At 34.4% G+C, this 26964-nt stretch overlaps 1 protein-coding gene across 1 annotated transcript in view; it reads left to right on the top strand.

Moving 5' to 3' along the window:
* Window positions 1-26964, top strand: part of FMN1 (formin 1) — a 145485-nt gene that overhangs the window by 83842 nt on the left and 34679 nt on the right. Inside the window, exons 10-14 of the mRNA XM_035889787.1 lie at window positions 412-541; window positions 1912-2058; window positions 5477-5536; window positions 7711-7831; window positions 21978-22070. Coding sequence (XP_035745680.1) covers window positions 412-541; window positions 1912-2058; window positions 5477-5536; window positions 7711-7831; window positions 21978-22070 — 551 coding nt within the window. The remainder of the gene's footprint in view (window positions 1-411; window positions 542-1911; window positions 2059-5476; window positions 5537-7710; window positions 7832-21977; window positions 22071-26964) is intronic.

The raw sequence follows: 26964 nt of genomic DNA, 5'->3' as shown, positions 1-26964 counted from the left end.
ACCTTGTAGGAATATATTGAGTTCTGTATTGCTGGGAACATTTTTAAGGGAAGCAAAAACACATGAGTGAAAACAGTAAATAGATAGTGTTTCTCTAGCTCTTTCCTTTTCTTTTCCTTTTTATTTTTTTTTAACTAGCAATCTAGGTTTATAATTCTATTTATGACTATGCAGGTGTGATAGTGGGTTAATGGATTAATGTGATAATGATTAATGTCTTGCCTTTTTCTTGATATTAATAGGAATTCTTAATTAATTGAGCATAAGTAATATAACAATTCTAAATTCTGTCAGACTTGATTCAAAGTAGGAAAGATTATATGTATATTTCATGATACAACAGCTTTGATCCATTGTGTACCCCACAGATAAGAAATATAAAGATTCATTAATACTCTTTTTTTCCCAAAGATTTTTATATGAGTTATCTCAGATTCCCAACTTCACTGAACGAGCTCAGTGTATTATCTTCCAGTCAGTTTTCTCTGAAGGGATAACATCAGTGCACCGGAAAGTTGATATCATAACTCGTGTTTCCAAGGTAAGTCCTAATGAAAGCTAAATAAAAGCATAAATATATTTTAGAGTATTCATGCTTCTTTTTTTACCATAAGTGATGAACCTTAAACCTGGTTATTGGCTTTTCAGGAAAATTAAAATATGTATTTTAGCTGCTTATAAGAACAAAAGGAGGCAGAAAGAGGGAAGGTGAGTTGTGTGTGATGCCCTATGCTCTATATAGGAAAATTTATTTTTATTTGAGTGGCAGATTTTTATTACTTTGCACATTAGGTAGAGTAATAGATAATCTTCATAAAATAGAAATTAAATATCAGACTAGCTTAGTACAGGACATTGCAAACTTACTTTTTTTGCATATCACTGTTGATGCCATCACCAATAGATGACAAGATTTTGACATTATAACAAATAAAACATGAAAAGTAGAATGAGATAAGAATTAAAAGAGAAATTAAATAGTGACCCAAAGGTATAACATTCTGGCCAGGACAGTCTTTAATTTTTCTTTTTCTTTTTCAATTTGAAGATTAGCTTTTTATTAGCTTTGCATGTACAAAGTACATTGCGTGTGCAAAGTACTTTGCATGTGCAAAGTACCCGTGCTCTACCCCTTTGGATTTCTTTGCATGCTCTAAGAATAAAAATAGTTAGTGTTTCCTTTCCTAAAGGAGACATAAATAAGGTATGAGTTTTGTATGAGATAGGGAAAGTGGTATTGCTCTCAGTTTACTTATGAGGAGCTCAAACTGTAATTGATTTATCCAATGTGCAGTATAAGGCCACATAGTTAAGAACTGAGCCCGTGGCCTCAGATTCTCGATTGACAAGATAGATATCTTTATATGTATAAAGTAAGTTCTCCACTGTGTTTCAAGATTTCTTTTCTGTTTTGAGCCATGGTAATTTAGTCTTTAGCCCTGGTATATCTGCATTAAGCATGGATCCAGAAAAGTGAATTTCCAAAGCACCAGGATCAATGAGAAGCAGACTGAATATTACAGTCTGAGTCTAACCTAGTGGCAGCAAAAATGGCACATCTCCATTTGACTGTGCATTATACAAACGCATGATAAAGCACCTAATTTGTAAGATTTTTAAAGGCTAATAAGAATGTTTAGTAATCTTTTTGTCATCTAGATAGTATATGATGCCATATAATTTGCTTCATATGGATTAAGTTAAGCATAGTATCTTAGGCAGATACAGTCTAACAAATGCTTTTCTTAAATGTTTGATTCCTGTACCAGATTTAGCTTCCTTTCCCTGCAGGGATAAAAACACACAAGAAAAAAAACCTCTAGCAAAAGTAAAATAAAAAAAGCTTTTTTTATATTAGCAATTAGGTTTTTGTGTGCCAAGGGAAGTCACAGACTGGTATCCATTTTTCAGGCTTTGCTGAGCATGACAAGCGTAAAGGAAATTTTAGGTTTGATTCTGGCTTTTGGAAATTATATGAATGGCGGGAATAGGACCCGAGGTCAAGCTGATGGATTTGGTTTGGAAATACTCCCCAAACTAAAGGATGTCAAAAGCAGAGTAAGTACTCATTCTTAAGTGATTTTTTTTGTTCCATCATCTGTCAAAAGTTAATCTTTTCTTATTTCTTACCATTCTTGCTTGAAAGAGCAAGGCAATTTGTACCATTTTCTTGCTTTTTTCTCCCAGCTTTTCACCTCCTTCTTCTGCAAATGTGGATATTTCCATAATCTCCATTTTTTTCTGTTCAGTACTATTAGGATAATTATCTTATGTGGAACTTCTTTATATCTCTTTTATTAGTCAGGACTTAATTACAGTAGGTTAGAGAGAAGTGTGAGAGCACAGACTGCTGAAGCCCTCTACAGTGAATGTTCTCATTCTTTTTTCTTGCTTTTAACTTAAGGTTAAAAAGTGAGTAAAAATGTTTTTAAAATCAAGTTTAAAAACAAAATATCAATAAAGGTTCAATGTAGCATATACACTCTGGAATTATATGTAAAGGACATAAATATATAATATACAGGTTTTTAATCCTCTTCAAACAGGTGTGTCAGACCCAATAAGTCATTTTCAGTCCTTTTTATCAAATTGTCAGTTAAATGGATGTAGGGCTTGAATTCTGAATGGCATGCACAAGAAAATGCTCAGAGATGGCAGTAAATTATTTTGTCAAAAATTGAGAATGACTAGCACATTTTTGATTAGTCATGCTAGGATCAAAGTCAGGCTCAAACTCTGGACACCTTTTGAGACGAGTTTACTTTGTACCTTATTTCAGTAGGACAGAGGAGGAGGTGCTAGACAACGTAGGCAGTGGAAACAGTCCTCAAAGTCATTCTTTGCCAAAGCATACCTAGACATCACGTGGATGTATGAAGCAGCAAAGAATAGGGGAGGTATTTTCTGCTGATGTTGGTACAGATTTGGAGGGTGAGAAAAAACCCTGTTCTTTCATGTTCTTCCTCTTTTTCTACATGAAGTGCTGTCTTGAACTATAAGAAAGGTAGATTTTAAGCTTTTGTTCCCACTTAAGCTTCATGCACGTAGGAATGCATTTGTGAGACAGGCACTGTCAGGAAAGCAGTATGTCTGGGGAGCTTTTTATTTTACTTATGAATACCATCATTAACAAAGCGTAAAAACACGTTTAATGAATTGTTCAGTGAGCAACTGTTTCAATGAAAGTTTTTCAATGGGTTTAAGTCGTTTGTCTCCTAAAGACATTGAGGTGCTGGAGCATGTCCAAAGAAGAGCAAGGAAGCTGGTGAGGGGTCTGGAACACAAGTCTTATGAGGAGCACTTGGGGGAACTGGGGTTGTTTAGCCTGGAGAAGAGGAGGCTGAGGAGAGACCTTATTGCTCTCTACAACTGCCTGACAGGAGGGTGTAGTGAGGTGGGTGTTGATCTCTTCTCCCAAGTGACAAGCGATAGGATGAGAGGAAATGGCCTCAAGTTGCACCAGGGGAGGTTTGGATTGGATATTAGGAAAAATGTCTTCACCGAAAGGGTTGTGAAGCATTAGAACAGGTTGCTCAGGGAAGTGGTTGAGTCCCCATCCCTGGAGGTATTTAAAAGACCTGTAGATGTGGCACTTTAGGTACATGGTTTAGTGGTAGGTTTATGGCAGGACTTGATGATCTTAAAGGTCTTTTCCAACCTAAGTGATTCTAATTCTTACTTTCTTCTTCACTACAATGTTCCCTATGACCGCTTTTCTTCCAGTTCTACTTCATGGACAAGGCACAGTATAAGCTGCAGCTAAACTAAAACAGGCCAAGTTTCCCAGTACTCAGGTGTTCACTAGTTGGCCAGCTGCCATGAAGAAAAATGTGAAACAACTGAGCTTTGCCTGACTTTTCTCAGTAGATGTACTAATTTTAGACTTGCTCTTCTATTTAACCATAAACTTGTAAGAATTTAATTATCTCTGGGACTTTCCAATTTGGCTGATTTAGCCAGCACATTCCAAAATTATGAGTTATGAAAAGGAGTGACAGATCTACAGTATAATTGCATAAGACTTGTTCCTTAGCAAAACAAGCTAAAAAATTACAGTATTTACAGTTTCCTGGTAGCCAAAATAAATACATTATTAGTTTAGACTAGTCTCCAAAATGCATAAAAACTCAAAGGGGCCAGCTGCTACAGGCAGACATGAAACCTCAGAGATAATTGGTAGACTGTATTTGCAGGGAAGAAGAATGCAGGGTCTTGTATAATTGAATACTAAGGTATCCTTGCTGTGTCCCGTTTTGGGAATTTCCAGCAAGGAATATTACATCTAGGTAAGCTAATTTCCAGGAGCTAAAGTAAAGAGTCAGTGTAAAATACCTCTTATTTCACATAAAAGTAATTTCTTGTCAGATGAGCCTAGAAAGTTATTTGATATAAAGATTATTTAGAAAACGTAGCTCACTACTTCAAAAATCTCCGCAAATACTGTTTAAAGCAAAGTAATAGGTTTGATAGTTTAGCATATAGAAGATAGAATGACAGGTATATTTTAGTCTGAAAGGGCAATCAAACGTTCATGAGTCACCTCAGTTCCTTTTTGTCACATGACCTGCCAGCAATGCCTTCTAAAACTGTTACACAGAGTGGCTTCGTCTGCATGACAGCAACGACTTGCTTAGTTAAGAATTTTGCTGCTGTATGATATAAATAAAATGTAACGTGTGGCAGGCTCTAATATAGGCGAGGCAGCTCTGTATGGGAAGTCAGACGTTGTTCACATACAAATGTTTGTCCTGATACCTGTCAATATACAATACGAAAACACATACAAAAAGCCTTCAAAGACATTCCAGATGCAATTCCTTATATTATGATTCTTTTCTGTTGTTGCCTGGTACCTTGTAATGTATAAGTCACATTTTTACGCTTTTCCTTTAGTTCATGTGGCCTATGCTGACCTAATGACATGTAGCAAAATAAAATTATGTTGTGTACAGTTGTATGCAGGACCATGGAAATGATAATTCCACAAAGTAAGTATTAAAATTAATAATTATAAGGCAACAGGACATGAAATATTCTTGTTAGGTACATGCCGACTGATTGTATATTGGGAGCAAAATATGAAAAATATTTATGCATCTTTCAGATCTTCATTACAGGTGAATTGAGACTAAAGGAACGAAGAAATTAAGTTCACCTTAATATATCTGAGGTGACTGTAATATTTAGTTATGAAATATTAGTAAAAAAAAAAGATACAGGGACAGCTTCTCCCCATGCGTGTTTTTCTACCTGGTATTTAGAACCAAAAGAAGCTCTAGGTCCTGTGGTGGTACAATCAAGCCTATGTTATAAAAGATTTTTGGTTTGTATTGCTAGGGCTGGAGATACTGGGAGTCCTATTTCTCTCAGCAATATAAAATAATAATATGTTTATTTTGAAATAGATTAAATTTTCACTCACTTGAAATGGTGTTAATCACACACATTTTTAATAATATATTTATTTTTTTCCTAGGATAATGGTATTAATCTTGTTGATTATGTCGTCATATATTACCTACGCCATTGTGATAAGGTAAAAGATTCATTTGCTGTACCAGCCTCTCCAAAAGTAGGCTTATTTAAGAGATTGTAAAAGGATTTTTATTAGCTTTTTAAAAATCTGAACACAGTAGCTCTGATGGAAAAATAAAATCCATTTCTTTTGCTTTCTTATAGTAGTTGTGGACCTCAATAGGTCTGAAATTTCCTACAGGTTTTATGATAAGGCTTTGGAAAATATTACATTAACTGTTGAACTAACCACCGCAGGAAACTGCCTGTGGTTGTTGCGATCTGGATGGGTGCTCACTCTGGTCCTGTTATTATTACATCCTGGTTACTGTAACGTTGTGAATCTTGTCCTGACGCGGTAATAAGGGAAGACAGAAGGATGATTTCTCTCTCATGACAGAATGCAAGGACAGGTTGATATTTTAAGATAGGTGAGTCAGCTGATGGGGATGAAGTTAGAGGTTGAAAATGTGGGGAGAGGGGTGGCTGCTCCTTTGAATGAGTTAAGTTTATGAGGCTTTTTGACAGGTATCAGCAGTGCCTGAAGTTTTTGAGTAGAAAATTTGAACTATTGTATTTTAAATGAAAATATCACTATTAATTGATTTTAAGTATGTAATTGCTTAATTTTGGGATTAAGAAGATGCCTTTACCTAGTATTTGAATCTAAGACTAGTGTAATTTTTCACGGCCCTATGTCCGGTTGAATACAAGTAATTTTCCTTTTTTTTTTTAAATTCTTACATAAGGATGTTGAATTAATGAGTCAGTAGTCACAAATATTTTTTCCAGGAGTAAGACTAAAGTAAATGAAGACTAAAGTAAGTGAAGACTAAAGTAAGTGAAGACATTTCCCTGCCCATGGCAGGGGGAGTGGACGAGATGACCTTTAAAGGTCCCCTTCCAACCCAACCCATTCTATGATTCTGTGATTCTATGATCTCTAACGCTGGAGGGCCTGTATGTCAGGATCTTGTGGAACAGATCCTGGGGCTGAGCTGTAGAGGAGATTAAAAAATTGCCAATTTGTAGATGTGTAGTTGTTTTCTTTCTTTTTTTTTTCTTTATTATTTTGAATGTCATTACTTTAGCGCAAGTACCCATCTTGTAAGAAGCCTCATAACAAAAGCAACTTTGTCCAGCCTGTAATGTTTCTCATTTCTCAGGCTATTGACATATGTATTCTTTTCTCCTTTTTTAATAATCCTGAAGCTAATGCTTTCTAATGCATTTACTTAATTTTTTAATATTTCTGCAATCTTTCTACTATACTGTAATTTCACTTCAGAGAATTTTGTAAAACAAAACAGTATCTTCCTTGGGAGGAAATGGACACAGTACAAATGTCATCCATTGTACTTTTTTCTCCCTGAATATTCATATCTTTATAATAACAAAATTATTTTTCATTGTTCACAAAACAATTAGTTCTCCAACCTATAAGTTTTCGTTTATTACAGACTGAAATCTGTGCACAGTTAGTATTTTAAACTCACTAGTATATGCTTATGCACAGCAATATCATATTGATACCATTTATAAAGTTTACTTGTTAAATTTCCACTGGAGATATTGCTTTGATCTTTGTAAGGTTTTTTGGGTTGTTTTGGTTTACTTCTGATTTTTTTTCCTTACTGTGCTAAAAATAAGGCATATGCGTAGGAGTTCCGTACAGACATTAACCCATGTGATTTATTTAGCTGCATAAACCTTCAACTGTATATTTTTATCTGTATAAAATACTTCAGGCAATATATAAATATTGTTTTTAATTTATGCTTGTAAAGTGTGTGTATAGTTAATGAATTGAGAATGAAACCACAAACTTTTGGCATAAGATCACTTGTTGCATTAAAATAGGCATTCATTTTATCAGTTTTTAAGAAGCTTCTAATCATTTATCTAAACCTTTATTGACATAAAATGAGCAGAAATGTAGTGAGCTCAGTGTTGTTTCATAGTTTAAACTGAGCAGACTTTGCTTTACAACATCTAAAAGGAAGTCTCAGCACTCAGAATTGTCAGGATTTCATCTTGAATGATATAGATGTTGTTTTCGCAAGAATGATTTTAAATATATTATTTTTACAGTTTTAAAATAGTGTTTCATAGATGACATTTCAAAAAAAAGTAATTTATTTCACTGCAAATGCATTCAATTTTCATAGTGGCCTGTTTGTTTGTTTGTTTGTTTAGGAAGCAGGAACAGACAAGAGTATTTTTCCTTTACCAGAACCACAGGATTTTTTCCAGGCCTCCCAAGTTAAGTTTGAAGACCTAATAAAAGATTTAAGGAAACTGAAGAGAGATCTAGAAGGTAACTGGGAACTTTCACGTTTGTTCTGCTAACAACAAAGTGCCATTTAAAATGTGACCTTTATGAGGTTTTCTTATTGCTAATTAGGTTTATAGCGTTGATTCACTTAGAGCTTTTACACTGTGGCACAAATTACTCACATAAATTAGAAAGAAAAAAAAATCAAACTCATGACTTAATAAAAATGAAAGTAAAGATACTGAAAAGTAATTTTCCCTTTTACAATTGAAAGGCCCCTAAAGAAATCTGTCTGAGATTTTCTTTAGTTATGTGTGAATTTTCCTTTGGCTTCTCCAGAACTGTGTGTTTAACTGTAGATATCTGTTAGTTCCATAACATAAATACTTTCTTCAGTACTTCTATAACAATTTAACAGCTACAAGAAAGAGTTGAATACTATTAATATAGAAATAAAACACAGTTTGCCAAGGCACAGCAAAGGGAAATGGAAAGCTCCAGTTCAAAATATTTTCACCCTGGGACATAAAATAAACTTTTAAAAATGTTTATTATAAAGAGGGGCTCAGAAACCCAACTCATCTATCAATCAAAGTAGTGAGTGGAAATGAAGTAGGAAGGGTTACTCTCTAAGTGTTCCAGGCAGTTTCATTTTTATTTTGTGCTTCATATGACTTTCTAAAATAAATCCACTGAATATTTTAAGCCTGCCTTTTTTCTTGGGGAAAAATTTCTACTTCTACTGAAGTAGTTTTGCGTAGAAAATGGAGTTTCGGGAGACAATCTGCAGAAAAGCCTATAAAAAATTCTCCATTTACATTTACATCTCTGCATCAAAATGAAAGAGTCCTTTTAGAATCAGAGTTGAACCAGATTATTTGTTTTGATTTTTTTTTCAATGTAAGGCAAGGAAAACCGTTACAAAATAATTTATCCTTACAGCTAGAAATTGCTGGATTAGGTCACTGCCATCCTTAGGATAGTTTCAAAGGTTAACAGTGGTAGGAAAGTATCAGTTGTTGTTTGTTCGACCCGGGCATAAGTGAGTGCTCTATCTCCTCTCATCGCTTGGCCCTGTAAACCCCTTGGCCTGCCCTCTTTTGGGCTAGTTTGTGCAGAAACATGATCTGTGTTTGATCTTGTACTTTTTCAGCATGTAGTCCTGCTGTCATGCATCTTAGTCTTGCAGGATCTGCATTGGGGCTGTGACATTCACATCATATTTGTTCTACATTGCAAAGACACAGACAGCAAGTAGGAAAAGCGAACCACTTTAACTAACTCTTAAAATAAAAACTGCAGCTTTCTTGTAATCACTGATTTCTGTCTTCTAAAACAATTTTTCTTAGGTATTTATAGAAAATCTAGGAAAAATATGTTGAGGTTGTTTTCATAATTTTTCTTTGTAAATATGTATTTGAAACCCAGCCAAACCAAATAACATATAAAGTTAATGACAGCAAAGATTTGAAACAAAAAAAGGTTGTGGAAATGTTTTCAGATGTTGGTATTTTATCACTTAGAAATATGCAGCAGCATTCTAACAAGCATTCCTGTGATTAGTTTCCCCTATATTTAAACAAAGAAACAATCACTCACATAAAAATGTTGTATCTCTTTCAAACATTCCCTTTCAAATTTTTTTCTTCAAATAATGCTGTAGTTTATTTTTAAATCAAAATTTTAATTGAAGAGGTTATAATTTTAACACGTACAACAAAGATTTGATGAGTCTCTGTAGTTTATTGTAGTCATTAAAAAGTTGTGGCTGCTGGCAGAATACCAGTGAAAGTCTAAAGCTGAAACAGATGTGAGTAGCAGAAACCAAGTCCAGAGAAGCGTCGGGCCCAGCTATCCAGACAGGCGCGGCCCTTCAGCTGTAAATAATTTGAACAATATTAACTGGGGCTGCCTGTGTTATAGGGTACGTTGGATTTATTTCACAGTTTGGTTGGCTAAGGTAGTCTTAAGCAGATTACCTTGGAAGTGGGATGAGACAAAGGTAATAAATGAAAGAGGAGGTTTCTTGTGTGCCGTTAGGGAATGAACGAATGTTCCTGTTAGTGACTTACTTTTTTTCCTGAGATTTGTACAGTATGATTAAAAAAAAAAAAAAAGATAAATATCACCTCTTGTGCCTGAAATTGCAATTTTGATAGACACTTCTCATAAAAGTTGCCGTTTAGTATTTTAAAATATTTTTTACTAGTTTATCAAGGCATTCATTTACCTTTCTATCATGGATATTAACATAGGAAAGATTGAGTTATCATGAGTGGCATGTCTTAATGGTGTAAACCTCTAGTTTGAAATACCTAGACACTGTGGAACCGAAAGTTCAAATCTAGATGGAGCACAAACCCTTTCATCCTTTACAGATAAACAGATTGAGTTCCATACAATTTGCTATTTTGAAGTCTTTCAGATTTGACTTTAAAGGGACACACTAACTTTACTCTAAAGGGATTAGACTAAAGTTCGACTCAAAAACTCAAACAAATTTTTGGAGGACCTTAATCCAACAGGTTTTTAACACATATTCCAGAACAAACTTTGCAATCATCAACATTTTTAGGTTAGAAAAAATGATAATCAAAAATATGCATTTAATATAGACTTTAAGGGGAAAGAAGTGCAAAAGAATGTAATATTAAATAGTGAGATGAAAATTTTAGAGTGAAATCTGGTTCCACTTTAAAATCACAGGAAAAGGAAATGTTTTCTGTAAGCTCAGGTTTTCACTCCATGTCTGTATAGTCATTGTATTTCCAGTGTTTTCAAATATTACGTAGTAGCATAAGCAGATACATTTATTCATTTAACAGATATTAGCTTTCCAGTTAATCTTTATATTTATGGAAAAAAAGTTTTTGCTTCGCATCAATATTTTAAGATTGTCCTTGTCTAAGCCAATGATTTCCACTTTTTCCTTTCCCTGTGACCAAACATGATTTCCCTTCTAGTCTGGACAATGCCTCTTGATTGGTATTCTATTGGAATAAGCACAGAATGTTTGAAAAGGGTAATCATAAGAAGGTTTTTAGAAAGAAAGCCACTTTACCAAAGAATTATGGACTTGTTTAAGTTTTACCGTGAACCTTTTATTCATCTCTCTCTGAAGTAGAACAATCTTAATTATTCAAAATTAGTTGCACTGTAGATTGTTCCCATCTGTCATACTCATTGCTCTATGCTATACAGTTCATAAGATTTTAAAATGCTGCTCCATTAGTCAAAAGAAAGCAATATTAGATTCCTTGTATCAGTTACTGGAATGTTCATTATAACTTCTTAGTAATCTTGACTTTAACATCTGAAAGAGCAAAGATACTTACTGAATGGTTAAAAATGGAAACCAAGGTGAGTCAACTCTGAGTCCTTTCAAGTCACACCTTTCTCACAATTAATTAAATTTCCTATGAGATTGTAACATTCTGATCCCCACCGAAAACCCACATAGCTTTTGCTTTCACCTTTTCATGACCACCAGTAGAGATATTAGTTGTGATTTGCATACTAACATTTTTTCAGTACTGTATATATGTTTTAAATTTTTACTAATTTAACTGAATATATATGAGTATATATGTAGGTGTTTACAGACACGCATATATGACTGAAATAAAATAATTTAATCTGAAATAGAAACAAGGCTTCATGGATCAGCTACCTATAATAATCAGTTGGGTTTCAGTACTCCAGTCAAATTGTGGGCCTCTCAACCTAATTGTTGACAGAGCTGTATCTTGCATAAGTGTGTTATCCCCAACTTTTCCACATTTAAGTAGTGGAACTTCATCAAAACTTCAGCTTATGGCAACCCCATCTTGTAAAATTATATAACCCTTATAAAAAGATTAAAAGGAAAGCAAGTAAAACTATGCATGAGAAGTGGAGAAATGAAAATGTTGCACTGGCTGCTTTCACATTGTTTTTCATACAGAAGCATTACAATTTTATTAAAATGATAAAGAAATGCAAATTATTTGGTTGGAAGGTCCTGTGGTCCAAACCCATTACAATTTTATTAAAATGATAAAGAAATGCAAGAAGGTCCTGTGGTCCAAACCTTTTGAATGGGACTAAATCATATTTAGATTAGGTTGTACAGGGCCTTAGCCAGCTCAGTTTTGAATCTAAGGATGGAAATTCCAACACCTCTCTCGGCACCTGTTCCAGTGCTGAATCACTGTCTTGAATATTTTTCCTTATCCCTTCTGAGAATTTCCTGTGCTGCAACTTGTGACTATTGCTCTTTTTTCTTTAGATGTGCAATTCTAAGAAAGATCTGGCTCCATCTTTTCTATAGTTATTTGTTAGATAGTTGAAGGGAAAAACTAGATCCCCAGCCAGCTTTCTCTTCACCAGGCTGAACATACCTGGCTTCCTCTGCCTCTTTTTCATGTGCTTAATTTTATTTTCATTCTCAAATGGCAGCAAGACAATATATATATATTCATTTTCAGATATGAATATCTCTGTATATATATTCTCTCATATATATATATATGCACACACATATATATATATTCTTTTTTATAGAAACAGATCCAGTGCTCTGGATGTGACTAGCATGGTGTTGCCATACTGATACCAGTATCGTCGCTGATTAAGCCCATCTCAGCATGGCTGACTAGACCAGACTAAACTGTTGCATCCACATTGCTCTCATTCAGCACCTTTTCAGGGAGTTCTGCATCACGTTATATTGCAAAGTGGATATATGTTACAAAATCTAAGACAAGAATGGAAGAGAATTTAGAAATGAGAAATGGGTGGAAATTGCAGCCACTGTCGCTACAAATAGAGATGAGTAGGAAGCTTTAAAAAGAAAAAATAATCAGTACTTGGTCATTTAAGACCAAAACTCTCTAATTTGTCTGATTGAAAATCCTGAACAACTGTTTTTATCAAAGATTAATTGATGTTTTCAATTAATAAATTGGGACATTTTCAGCTTTTGTTGGATTTCTGTGTAAGCACAGATGGTGAAAGTAATTGAATATGTTATTATTTATTCAGATGGAATTATATATTTAGTTCATACATAACATGGCCTTAGACAAAGTCTGTTTTATGGAATAGAGTTTTAGTGTAATCATGATACAATAATTATCAATAGGGCAATGATTACAATGTTGAGAGGTTTTCTCTATCATTTGATTTGCTTTATAGAGAGTAAGGTTACTGGGTCATATAAAGAAAATTCTAAATATATCAGTGTGAGTGTTAACTTTCTAAATAATTTGTTGGATCAATAGATATTTCTCAGTAAAAGGTGACTGTTAATTCATTACAGGATAGTATTCAAAAAAGTATCAAAGGCCTTTTTCTAAAATATTTTCAACCAATTGAAGCCTTAGTCTAATTTACGTGTTTTAAATTAATTTAAAAGTGGGATTTAGACATCTGAGCCACACACATGTTCTAGAAAAATTTTCCCAGCAGGAGCAGAGAAGTTGTATGATATTTTCCAGGAAGTAGTCACTTCAATTTTCTTCATGTTAATTATAATTTTAAATTTTAAAATTCACCTTAACATTTTGGAAGTGCAGGCAAATTTGAACTGAGTGGTGGAACATGAGGAGCCAAATAGGTGCATGTGCTATTTCTTTGGACAGTAGCATAAATGGAGCACATGGGTTTGTACATGGTGAGTATCAACTATATTTTTCCACTGTCCAACATTTACATGATACATTTTGAGGCAATGCAGAATGGTACAAGGAAAAGAGCAAAGGACAGCTTTGCATAGGAACAGTTATTTTGTTTTCAAGAGCTGACAAAAGGAGACTCTTTTCCTTCTCAGAGTTTTCTGACCTCTTTTCGAACAGTCTCTTGCCTCAGCAGGATGAGATATATTTCAGTTTGTTTTGATTTGGCAAAGATACAACACAGGCATTAAAAACCACATTTTGTATATGTGCATTGGATTCTATTTTACAATAAAACTAACATTTTGAAAGTGTTCCATTGGTAATGTTCATATGTGAATACATTAAGTGGAAATTTTCCTAAGTGCATCATTTCTTAAATTTCCATTAGGTTTTCTAGTTTGCGATAATAGAGAATAGTATGGAATGTTTTTAATAAGATTCAGAAATATAATAGAGGAGCAAAGCAATGATGTTTTAGAAGAGTTTATTCTCTGGAAGCAGATGTCTGCATGTGTGCACAAAAGCGAGGGAGAAAGCTTTCTTTTGGTTAAAAAAGGGCATGCTGTTACTTTTTTAATTTATATTTTTTTCTTTGGCTAAAGAAGCCTCAGAAATTTCTGATGAAAAATAATTCTGCAAATGTTAAGATTATAAAATGAATCTTGGAAATACCACAGTTATTTTCTGTGCACTTTTCTGTGTGCCCTTTTATAAGAGAGAGAAGCAGCATTAGTTACATAAATATGTAGTATACATCTAGGAGCAGGAGGAATATTCTCCCTATCAATGTGTCTGATGGATAATGAATGATGCAGTTTGGGGAGTGTGTAATACTACCACTGGGAGGAACAGTGACTTCATATTTGTGGACCAAATCAGCTCATCCTCTTTGAAGGAGTATGCAATAAAAGACAAGACAGATTTCTGCTAGAACTGAGGTGGTCGCTTACGTATTTACTGCCAATGATCAAAGATTGAAAGTCCATTAATTCAGACAGTGGGATACAGATTAGTAGTAGTGAGGCTAATTAGTACTTTGAGAAGTGTTCCTGCTAACATTGTAAGTAGTTTATGAATTTACATGATTTTAAATCTAAGCAGGATGCTCTAGCTGAACCAAAGCCATAAACTTGGTAGAAGAATTAATTAGGTAGAACTTTATGATCTGTCTGGCACAGAAAATCAGAGATCCAGCAGTACAGAGGGAAACAGATCACTTCTCCAGCCTCTACGATTTCAGCTCATAAAGATACTGTTTCAGTGATTGCCCAGCAATTCTCTTCTATCTGATCTCTTGTTCAGCATGCTAAGTAATAATGGTTTTGTCTGTTTGAAAAGGGTTTTTTTCCTAGCACTGTAAAAATCTTAGCTCACCTGATTAAAAATATTATTATTGCTTCTTAAAAATTTTGTCTTCCTCTAAATTAGCCACACAAGACTCTTCAATTTCAAACTGCTCATTTTTGGTACTGTTCAGACAGAAGAGAAAGGTTCTGATGATGTGGGGAGGTCTGTATGTTTGGATCTCGACAATAAACCAAAACTTTCTACTAATAAAGTGTGCTGGAATCACTTAAGGAATCTTACAAAGACTTCACTGGTAAATTATGAGGGTTTAGTCATTATATTCATTTATATATGCTGTTCAGTCCCTTGCAGTATGCTTCTCTGCTGAAGTGCACGCTGAATGTAAACTACATTTTAGAGAGAATACATTAACCAGAGTCTCAGATATGTTGCTATGGTGTGAAAAATATTTAGTTTCACTAGCGATCTTTGTTCATTTTGTTCAATGTATTCTTAGGAAACAATCTGGACAGAAAGGTTTTTTAATTATTTGTGTAAAAAGTTGATACCATTTGACAAAAGGAAGAGCAAAAAAATTCTTTTAAATCAGTTGAAATCAATATAGGCCTGACAGGTCCTCTGCATGCCATCACATACGGTAAGAGTTCAAAATGTTGTTAAACTTAAAAGAAAGAAACAAAAAGCCCTCACAAATATTAAATCTTAAAGACAAAGCCAGGATATCCAATCAAACTTGTGAGAATTGTCAGGATGTCTGACTCTTGGCTTCCATTAAAACTCCATGAGAACAGGTGAACTTTACAGGGTGTTTTGTACGCCACCAATTCAATTATTTCATTTTTCACAGCTTAGAACTTATCACTGAAATATTTTTCTGTCTCATGTATATGTGAGAGCATGAGCACCTAAAGAGATATTTGTTCTGGTGTGTCACGAGGAAAATATATTTCAAACAGACAAAGATCGGACTGTTTAAAGTTTTACTGAATTATTAATGCATGAAGAAAATGATTGTGCATAGAAGCACAATTCTTCTAAATTAGCTGAAAAAACTTCACGGAACAGTAACTATGGAAGTGATTAATAGGTTAGAATGGTGTATTTAGTTTTATGTGTGATAACACTTTTTGGCATTAAATGCTGACCTTTATTTAAGACAATAAAAACAAAGCTTGTTCATAGAGTACCACCTCAATTTGATCCTCTGCTACGTTTTTCTCAGATACTTTTGTCTCAGAAAACCTCACGCCCCACTTCATGACATCCCGCTCTCTATTTGGTTCAAAGGCTTCTGTCTTAGCCCAGCTCTGGCTAGAGTGTTTGTGCTTGGACTTTTTTTGTAGGTTTGTACTGATTATCAAAGTGTGTCCAAAAATGCAAATAAAATACTGTCTCTGAAAATGTTCTGGGTCAGTAGCAGCATAACCACTTGCAGTTAGTTGTCAAAATTGTTATACTATACTCCAAAGAAATCAAGATAAATCTCTTCCCTTCTCCACATTTATTTAAAATTCTATCTGAAAATAAACATTTACTTGCAAGGTTATAAATAAGCACATCTGTAGATGGCACAGATATAATGGATTGTAATAAAGCTACCATTCTTATGTGCATACCTGCAGTAAATACGTATCTAAGTTGCATGTAATAACAAGAGAATATAACCAAATCCTGCGACAGTGTCCAACGGGTAAACACACATCTCCTGTGACTTTTTGTTTAGCTTGGAAAGTTGTTTGCAAGTAAGAAAATGTAATAAAGCAAAACCAAGCAAATTAAATCATGAGGAAGTTATATAGCACTTGCTGAACAATTTAAATTTATGATTTTATCTGAAGTTTATTAGATTTTTATTTGCACTGTAAAAAATCATGGATCCTCTCATACAGAAATTTGGGGTTATTTAGTGCTACATTGAATTCATTTGCGCTATGGTTTCAAATCCCCTTTGAAACATAAAAGGTAAGGGTTCTAAAATAGAATTAGCAAATAGTAACCGTCCTGTCAAAGATAAGCCTGCATTATAACAAGAAAATAAAATAGCAAGCTTGGCAGTATAACCTGCCAGGCTCTGAACAGACAAGGGGGTGGGGGGTAGCAGCTTTCACAGTGGCATAACTCATGGGGGATAGATAGGGTCAGTGACAGCTTTATAGGAATTCATGGTGTTGGTACTTGGTTTCACTGTCAGGATGATTCCTGTAAATGCTACTGGTGGATTCTGGCAAGTAAATAGTTAGTAATTTACTGTTATCAACATTAAACTATTTCTGGGTTTGCGTTTACTTTAAAAACGGTGCTTAAAAAATTCCAAATCCTGTCTGATTGACACTGAAATGCTCTTTACATGGAAGTTTGTTTATGGGCAGTGATTTTTTTGACAGATTTACAAGTGTCTGTGGAGTTTTAAAAGACTATTGCCCAATAGGCATTAAGTGAGAGACATTCTATTTTGTAAATATTTTCACTTATATTGGGGATTTTTAAAGAACTTTTTGAGCCAAGTACTGCATTAAATCTGAGACAGTGGCAAACTGATAATCAGCAGTTTCCAGCTTTGTTTTAATGTTTTGCTAATGGTTTCCATTTCCGTGGCCAAGATTTGCAGTGGGTGAAGCATGATGTACATCCAACAATTTGTAAGGGCTTTCAAAGACTATTGCACACTTGTATTTTCTTTTCTTGCAATAAGTCATTTAGAAATAAACAATTTTTAAAGTAGCATATTACATTTAATTTCACTAACATATGATGCATACCAAGAAAATTAACCAAAAGTTTATTAGAGTAATGGAGAATTTGCATCTGTTTGAACTCAGTAATGCTGAAACAGGTTGTTTATTTTCTCAAATGATTATTTTGGAATGAGACACTGAGGGGCGAAGTGTACATGTGGTGTGCTCACTGCCAGATTCCTCAGAATTCCTTCAGATTCCTCCAAATTTCAGAAAGAAATTTTTTTCGGAAAGCAGCTTTTCAGAACTTATTTCAAAGAAAGAATGCATCATAGGATCTTTTACCTCAGAATCATTCTAATAAAAACCTTGCTAAAATAATTTTCTTTTGAAAAGGAAAGGGTTTCTATTATAGTGAATATAAGAAAAAACTGTAAAAAAATTCACTTAATTTTCCCTCACACATTATTGCCAGGGCAGGTTTAGGTTAGACATTAGGAAAAATTTTTTCAATGAAGGGGTTGTCAATCACTGGAATGGGCTGCCCAGGGAAGTGGTGGAGTCCCCATCCCTGGAGGTATTAAAAGATGGGCAGACGAGGTGCTTAGGGACATGGTTTAGTGGTGGGATGGCAGTGTTAGGTTAACGGTTGGACTTGATGATCTTAAAGGTCTTTTCCAACCTAAACGATTCTATGATTCTAACGTCTTTGGCAAAGAAAATCAGAGCCACTGATGGAACAGAACTTTTCAGTTCTAATTTTTTTATATAAAGTTTGGCATGACTTGGTAATTTTTTTTCTTTTTTTTAACAATATATTTCAAGTAAATTTTTGAGTAAATGAACAACAAAGGAACTTACGTAACAAGAAATTCAATGCATGTTAGTTAACAGAAACCTTCATCCCATGTTGTGTAGAACTGAGGCAGGTGATAGAGTTGTATGGTAGCCTTTCATCAATCTCCCAAATCTAGGTTGACAAAGACCAGCTGACCTTAATATGTAGAATTACAACTGCCATTTTAATCTTTTTCCTCTTCCAAGTGTGTCTTTATTTGTATCTGATTTGTGACTTCTTTGAACGCACTTCCACCATTCTTTGCCATATCTATCCCCAGGAAAATTTGATGATGTTCTTCATCATCTTCTTCTCTGATGTTCTGCAGCTTAAAAAATACATCTGGCTGGTAGTCCTAGCCATCATTTTCTTATAGGTATTGGACAAGGAATCATTATTCTGCAGAGGACATTTCATTATTGAAGAATATATAATATTTGAGGCTGCAGTTCCAGCTGAAGTTCATGACTGCCTTCAGCCAGTGACTCCATACTGATGTGATGTGTCTTATTTTTAATGTTAGCAAGTAAATAAATTCAAGTTTTATTCAAGTATTTCAGTGCAGTTGACTTTAAACAGAATTAGTTAACTTTCAGTTGCCCAGATACTTTTTTGTTTGCTTATAGGCCAAAAGTATAGGTTATTGAGTGAAGTATAAACTAAATTCACAGTCAGTTGAAGGACGATTAAACAGTATAGGGCAAATACATTGCTTTTGTGGTTAACAGATTTTCACTTCATCACCCTTGTCCTTGATTCCTTTAGCTCAAAGCTAAAACTTTCTCAGGGCCCTTCAGTCTATTTTGGCAGTTATCTGAAAGAAGTTCAGGAAGTAAACTGATAGATTTTAGTTTTAGATAAATATAATCTAGATAAATATCATCAGCAGAGAGAATCATCCAAAGGTCTCTTTTTAAGGCTTTCCAATAATGTAAATTTTTAGAGTTTGCCAGCATTTACTTGAGTTCTTTTGTCTCTTTCAGTTTCATTGTTTCAAGATGAGTTAAGCAATGCAAACTGGTCTCTCATCTCATTTCATCTCATCTCAAACTTCTAGAGTTTTAATCAGCACCCCTGATTCACTTACTCTGTGTCATGTGTCCCATTTACTCTTCTCTTCTGTGCCTTTCTTCTTACTCTTCCCCTCCCCTCATGTCAAATATTAATCTTCATTTTAAGGATATTAGGATTCTTCTTAAGAATTCACTACCAAAATCAGCTTTTTCTCTGGTACTTCTTCTTGTCATATTTTTCCATAGCTTTTGTCATCTGAGTAAGGTTAATGTTAGTTGTCTTTATTAAAAAAAAAATATTGAAGGGGTTTTATATGTGCTTTCTTTTTAATTTAGAAAAAATTCGTCCTAGTCTTGCTCATTTAAATATTTACATATTTTTACATATTTACATATTACAGATATTGACATATCTGAGTAACTGTTCTAAATCTCGAGTTATTAAAACTCATAGGAAACATCTAGGAAGCTTTCAATACTCCAGACAATGCATTAGCCACACCATATGTTTGGGAAAACACCTTTCTAGAGTGTGTTAGAGTATGTTTAGATACTACTGTAGCTACAGACTTATTATTATAATACATATTCATAGAAATCTACTTCTATATAGATTTATACAAATTTATTTATATAAGATTATTACAAAATAATTATTGGCTTGCAATTGTTGCAACCTTACATGATTGTAATAATCATGTGCATTCTGTAGTCTCTGTGTGCCAAATGCCTGAACATAATATGTGTACTCATACTTTTACACTTTTGTCATTTTATATCTATCTAAACTGATTTCTAAATATTGCCCTATATAATTTTCTGTGGATTTTCTTAAATACAAAGAAAAAACATAAACCTGTAGCTGCTACTTTGTTCAAACTTCCAGTCAGAAATGTAACAATAGTGTCTCAGTTATTTTGCTAGATTTTTTTTCCCTATAAAACTCTAATGTGTCCGTCTTCTTCCAAAGTAAAGTGTTACAATTTGCTTGGATAGCTGTAGAAATCTCCTTCTAATTCTACAAACATAAATGTTAAGTATACATAAATTTCATTCAGTGCATGATAACAGCCATGGAAAGTTCAAATTTTTAATGGTAAGAGGCATCCATCATAAGAAAATAATCTTTAAAAGTCGTATAAACTTCCCTGATTTCTCATTTGTTTGCTTAATTTAATTTATTAAAGACACATAGCTGAGCAGCTAATAAAAGACTTTCCTGATCTGTTATGTTTAAATTAACGCTCCATTCTGCCTACTGTCTGGCATACAAACAAATATCCATTAACTTTACTCTGAACAGTTTCAAAGCTGTCTTTTGCTACATGTTGCCAGATTAGAGATTAAAGACAAATTTAGACTGTAGCCCAGGCTATCTTACATAAGATGTGGAGCTCCTCAGTAATGTCATAGTCTACAACCTACATGAATTGAGGACGGATGGTAAATTAAAATACACGCTTAGGTGGGAATGGGTATCTTTGCACTATTTTTCTGTAACAACTGTCCAAATATATTTCTCATCTCAATTAATTGAAAAGCTGTCTTTTTGAGCAAGTCCTGCTGGTCCAAGAGTATTATAGAATGCGTCTGTTCATAGAATCATAGAATGTTTTGGGTTGGAAAGGACCTTTAGAGGTCATCTAGTCCAACGCCCCTGCAATGAGCAGGGACACTTGTAGACACACCACTAGCTGTACAAGAAAATGTACGCCTCTGTTTTCAACCTTCCATTTATTATTTTCACTGCATTGCAAGCTTACATTAACATGACATTTTAATTACAAATTCTCAACTTCTGTTTCCACAGTTTTGTATTAATTTGTGCTGCAATAAGTTGAATTATATAATGGTGGTAGCAATATGGTATGAATATGTTTCATGCAGCCAAACTGTAACTCTTGGATTTAACTCCAAAATAAATTTCCATCTAAATTTAGCTTCTTGGGAATTAAGAGTTGTGGAAAAATAAATCTTACAGTATTTCATAAACACTGTTACTAAATGGAAGGTTGCATTTTGATTTCTGACAGTCTCATTTAATCTTTCATGTGAAATGCTGGAATCTACGAAGTTTACTAGAAGTTCTAGGAATCTTAAAATCCATCGGTGAATAACCTGGAGTTTTTTGAAGTTGGCATGGCATCAGGTCTTAAAATAACAGATTAAATAGTAAACAAATTGCAGTTACGTGTAAATTAACTTTCTTACAGACTTCTACTATTTCATATCACGGCCTGGAATTTGAATACTTAAGCAAACTGGATTCCTGCATCTGTGTTAGGAAACATGCTTGAGTATAGGATGCCTGGCACTCATTGATTGAAATCAGTCCAGATACCAGGCATCCTCAACTCACCACAGAAACAAAGTTTAGAGCTTTAAATACCATCTAGATTTTGTGTGTGAGGCAGGCTGTGTTAATGGCAAGTGTCAGGCCACAGCTGGAGTTTTAGGACAAACCATTACTAAAGACAAATTCCACTCCTGGAACATATAGAATTTTCTATTTGGTATGCTAAACTAGTATTGGTATTTTTTATTTTAATGTATTTGCCAGATTCCTTGGTGCTTATCTATTTGCATTGCCTTTAAAGTAAGCCTAAGTGACTAATTTAGATGTAGACTTCTACAGTGTTGACATCTACTTCTGGTAGATTAATTCTGCTACAAATGTGTCTCAACTTCTTTTTGTAGCCTCTGAAAAGCAGATGAAGTTAGTTTGCAGAGAGTCTTCTGAAGAGCATCTCCAGCCCTTCAAGGAGAAATTAGAGGAATTCTTCCAGAAAGGTAACAACATTTGAAAAAAAATAATTATTCACAAATAATGTAGTGGTTTACAAAGTTATACATGAAGTAAGCTGCATTAAATATCTGTAACCTCTGAAAATTCCTACTATCTGTTATGGATTATGTCCTGATGTGCCCAATAGATGTTAAGAATAATGGTTAGACAGATCTTGGACATCACTTGTCAAAGGTAATTGTTCCCTTGATCTCACCCATTTCCTAGTGATTATTTTCTGCTCTGTTCTTTATCATTATTTGTAGGCAAAAAGAAAAAGATATTAATCATAAACCAAATTTATCAGAGGGAATGTAAAGCTTCTAGTTTATAAAAGACTAGAATGAAAAATACCCTTCTAGAGAAAGTTCACATATATCCATGAAGTAGTGGCATCTTTTGTCAATAGCATGGGTTTATGGACTAACTAATTCAGATTTAAAGATTTTGTCTTGAAATAGGCGTAAGGAAGTGATTTACCAGGGTAGAGTCTGCAGACAAGAAGGATGAGATCCAAGGTACAAATTGATCATCAGTTCAAGACAACGTAAGTGCAGGTTGCTGTTGTTGAAAAGAACAGTCCTGCTCTCTCCTGTATCCCCAGACTACGTGTTCCCAGTCATCTGCTTCTGCCAGCACTATTGTCTCTGGAGCTGTGCAAAACAGATAAGGGAATAGATTTTTTTTTCCCCCAGATTGTAGAAGTACAGACTATTTGGGTAAACAGAGTAAGTGCTGCATTTCTGACGACTATATTAAGAATTGTTAAGAATCAAATATTACAAAAAGGCTAGTATTTCTCACAGAAATCATGAACAGTTTAACAATTTAGTGTTTACTGTTTACTAATCCAAGCAGAAAGTTTACTTACTATTAGTCATTATTAAGATTGTTGTAATAATTTATGAATTAGCTTAATCCTTTTTCTTAAGATTGTCCTAATGTCTTTTTAATAACTATTTCATGAGGCTATCTTATTAAATAAGATAAGTGAAAACAGGATGCTTTAAAAGTAGCAGTCCCTGTTAAATTGTACTGTTAAATAAACTGATATTCTTCACCCTTCTCCCAGGCCACAGAGCTCAATGGATAGATTTATTTGATATATTTTTTCTTCTAGTTGCAAGTCTATTTGGATGGTGTTAAAGCTGCAAATTTCTTGCCACAGAACTTGTAAAACAAAAAAAATTATAATGGAAATGTTTATGTCACTGCAGGACAGTTGTATTGTCTTTCCAACTTATTTAATTGGAAATTTTCACTTACAGTTTAACAATAACATCAAGATTGTGATAGTACTATATATATTTCTACAGAACCATTATGATCTCCAGCCTGCTTCTTGATCTTGCTTGCCAAAGTATTGTAGCAGATCAGTGTAACTGTGTCTTGTATAGATTAATTGATTCATTTCCTGTATTAATTACCCTGTTAGAGCAGCTCAGAAATGAAGGCTGTATTCTTTCCTCACTACTGGTCAGAAATGCATCAGAGCAGAGCAGTCAAAATGATAGACTCAGGTATAGATCTGGATATAATTCAGTTTTGCCCAGGTCTTGCCAAGACCCTAACCAAATGGTGTCTTCCACGATCATATCACAGATTCTGTAATTCTTATTACACCCTGGATCTCTTGAGGACTGTTGTGGTTAGTCTGGTAGGCAGCTAAGCACCACACAGCTGCTCACTCATTCCCCCTCGGTGGAGTGGGAAAGAGGGTTGGAATGGTAAAAGTGAGAAAACTCATGGGTTGAGGTAAAGACAACTTAATAGGGAAAGCAAAAGCTGTGCACTCAAGCAAAGCGAACCAAGGAATTCATTCCCTACTTCCCATGGGCAGGCAGGTGCTCAGCCATCCCCAGGAAAGCAGGGCTCCGTCACACATAACAGTGACTTGGGAAGACAAACGCCATCACTCTGAATGTCCCCCCCTCCTCCTTCTTTCCCCAGATTTATTGATGTCATATGGTATGGGTTATCCCCTTGGTTGATTCAGCCAGCTGTCCCAGCTGTGGCCCCTCTCAACTTCTTGTGCACCCCCAGTCTATTTTCTGGGCATCAGCATCAGAAATAGAGAAGGCCTTAATGCTGTGCAAGCACTGTTCAGCAATAGCTAAAACACAGGTGTGTTATCAACACTGTTTTGGTCTCAAATCCAATACACAGCATCATACGAGCTGCTCTGAAGAAGGTTAACTCCACTCCAGCTAAAACCAGCAGAAGGAATAGCAAATGGGTATCACCACAGTCCCAAAAAATAGAGGCAACACAATACCTGAGTTCTGCAAAGTTGAGCTACCCTACTTTCTGATGAGTGGAATATGATAAAAGTATCCAGTTGATCTTTGAAAAAGATTAGTTCTGCTTTAGAGAAAATTGCAATGTAATTGTGCGTTATCATTTAAAAGAGAAAAAAAAATTCCTGCAACCATTTGCCCTATTTATGCCTGTTGATGTGGAAATTGAGATATATTTCTCTTTGTCAGTGTAACAGAAAATTTTATCCTTATATTTGTGAATAATGTATATATTTTTTTTAAAAAAAGAGAAAGGATACATTCTTGCACAGTGTCCTGGGACAATGAATTCTTCATACAAATTATTAAATTTATTGGACACTTTTTAGTGTTTCAGGTTTTTTGTATTCTAGAAAGAGCAAAACCACAGGGATTACTTACCCATTTTTTCTTATATTCTCTTGCTCTCCTTTTGCTTTATAATATTATGTTTTATGGTATCTAATCATACTCATTTAATTTAGTGTAATTTAACTTCTCATCTTTTGACATTTCTATTTCATCTGCCTTTTTATGAGATGACTTGTCAGTAGGTTGTCAGATCCTATAATTATTGACCCTTTTTCTCCTTCAGTCACCTGATTGATTTGAATCTTTGTAATTGGTGAGTGGTACTTTCTGTGGCATTAGAATGGAAATCTTGTAACATTCTACACTGAAGATTGGTAAAAATAACACAGAAACCCATCTTGATTTATGGTACTAGAACAGGCATCGGACAAATGTCAAGCTCAGAGGTTCAGTTTAGATAAGTGTCTGGAAACTCAGCTGCTGCTCTGAAATTAGGAGTTAACTGATAATACTGAGCATCCGTTAAGCATCTGCTTTCAGTTTTGTTTGTTTAAAAAAGAGTTGTGGCTGGTTTAAGCAAATGTAAGAAAAAATTGTCTGTTATCTTTCTGCCAGCTCACAGCAAGTATCCAAAGCTCAGATGCTTTTCTGAAACTTCTGGCTTGAAAAGAGGGCTGGAACTCATAGATCCTCAGGTTTTTCTCACACGCACAATTTCCCATCATTTCTAGTCAATGCTAAGTTGGCAATACTGTAAGAAACAAAAACATATTGATTTGCTTAAGCTGAACTGTTTACATTTCCTAATTACAATTAATAGCAATTAAATCTACTACTTGCTGTGTTGTAACAAAAAACGCTGAGAGTGTTATGGAGACTGACATTCTCAAATGTTAGAGGGGATAAACTGTACTTCTGCTCGTGTCAGTGCTGTTTTGTATAACTGGATGTAATGTAGCCTAGTGCCTTCAACAGGGAATTAGGTGCCAGAACCTTTAGGTTCTATTCCCAGTTTAGCTGCTTGACATGTGATGCAGGAATAGTTGGTTAATCTCTTTTTCAGAGAGTGTTCCACTTTTCTTGTACACAGAATGTTAAATAATGATTCTTGCTATTTTTTTGTAGTGAAAGATAATCTTTGTCAAGTACTTCGTGATTCCCAGAAGAAAAACATCATGTGTTAACTGTGTTAATACTTCATTAGCTGTATTTGGTATGCCCATGCTTTTTGAAAAGGGCTTAGATTCTTCTCAAAGTGGAAATAATCTTTAGTAGTTTTAATTATATTACATGCAAAAAATTGTATTAGTTTTACTATAATATGGAGACCTAAGAATTACTACAAATTAATATATACTTGCTCTATTTCCAGTGGAATTACTCCATGGTTTTTTTCAGAAATATGTTCATAAGGTTTTCCACTTAAATTGCTATGATATGCAAAAACCCCTTTGAAATTATGGAATTAATGGTTGGTTTGGAATGCTCCTTAATTTATTAAATTCTTGCTCAGAATTGCTTGGAAGAAAACTCCTCTTTTGATGCAAAGCTATCTCACACCAAAAAAAAAGATGAATATTGAGAAAGATGCAAAATACTCTATTTTGAAAAGGAGAAAAGGCAGAGTTTGGTTACTGCAGCTATGAACCTCAGTGGAAGGGATGTTGGCCAGTAGCCATTGGTGTTAGTTTTTCATGACATTTTTTTTATTCTCCTTGTGCATTCTCTCAAGAATAATACAAACCAGAAAGTAAATGACATACAGGAGTAGGTGACTAGCCTTAATAAAATTTATTTCTTATTTTGATGCTTGACTATTGCATATTGTTTGTCCATTTAAATAAATGTGGAAACACATAGCACAGATTCACACAGGATCTTGCAAAATCTGGTCCCAAATTCCCCTTCATTGGTTCCAGGTCAGCAAGTATGTAAAAACTTTAATCTGGGCTTCATTTCCTCCCTCATATACTGGAATGTGCAAATCAAAAAGTCTTTATGCTTCGTAGCAGTTAGCATAGGAAAAGCAGAGCTGCCTCTCTTCATTTCTCTAAGAATAAAGCATCCTGATGATGAAGACTTTGCTATTAAAAGAATTAATTTAGTTTACAGCGGAGTCTGGGAAGCAAGTAGTCTGATATCATGACAGAACAGTTTTTGAAAATCATTAATAGCAGAAAGCAAAGCTGTTGGGGAAAGGCATATGATACACTGAAGTGTACAAGGTAACAAGCAAGATAGAGAGGGAGGGATTTGTCACAGAAGATCTGCTGAGAATTATCCCATCGTAAAAGAAATTGTCCTGTGCTTA

Source organism: Egretta garzetta, unplaced genomic scaffold, assembly GCF_000687185.1.
Source record: "Egretta garzetta isolate BGI_Z169 unplaced genomic scaffold, ASM68718v1 scaffold2, whole genome shotgun sequence".
Lineage (NCBI taxonomy): Eukaryota > Metazoa > Chordata > Aves > Pelecaniformes > Ardeidae > Egretta > Egretta garzetta.
Note: the sequence above shows the minus strand (reverse complement) of the source record. Positions and strands in the feature narration are given on the sequence as shown.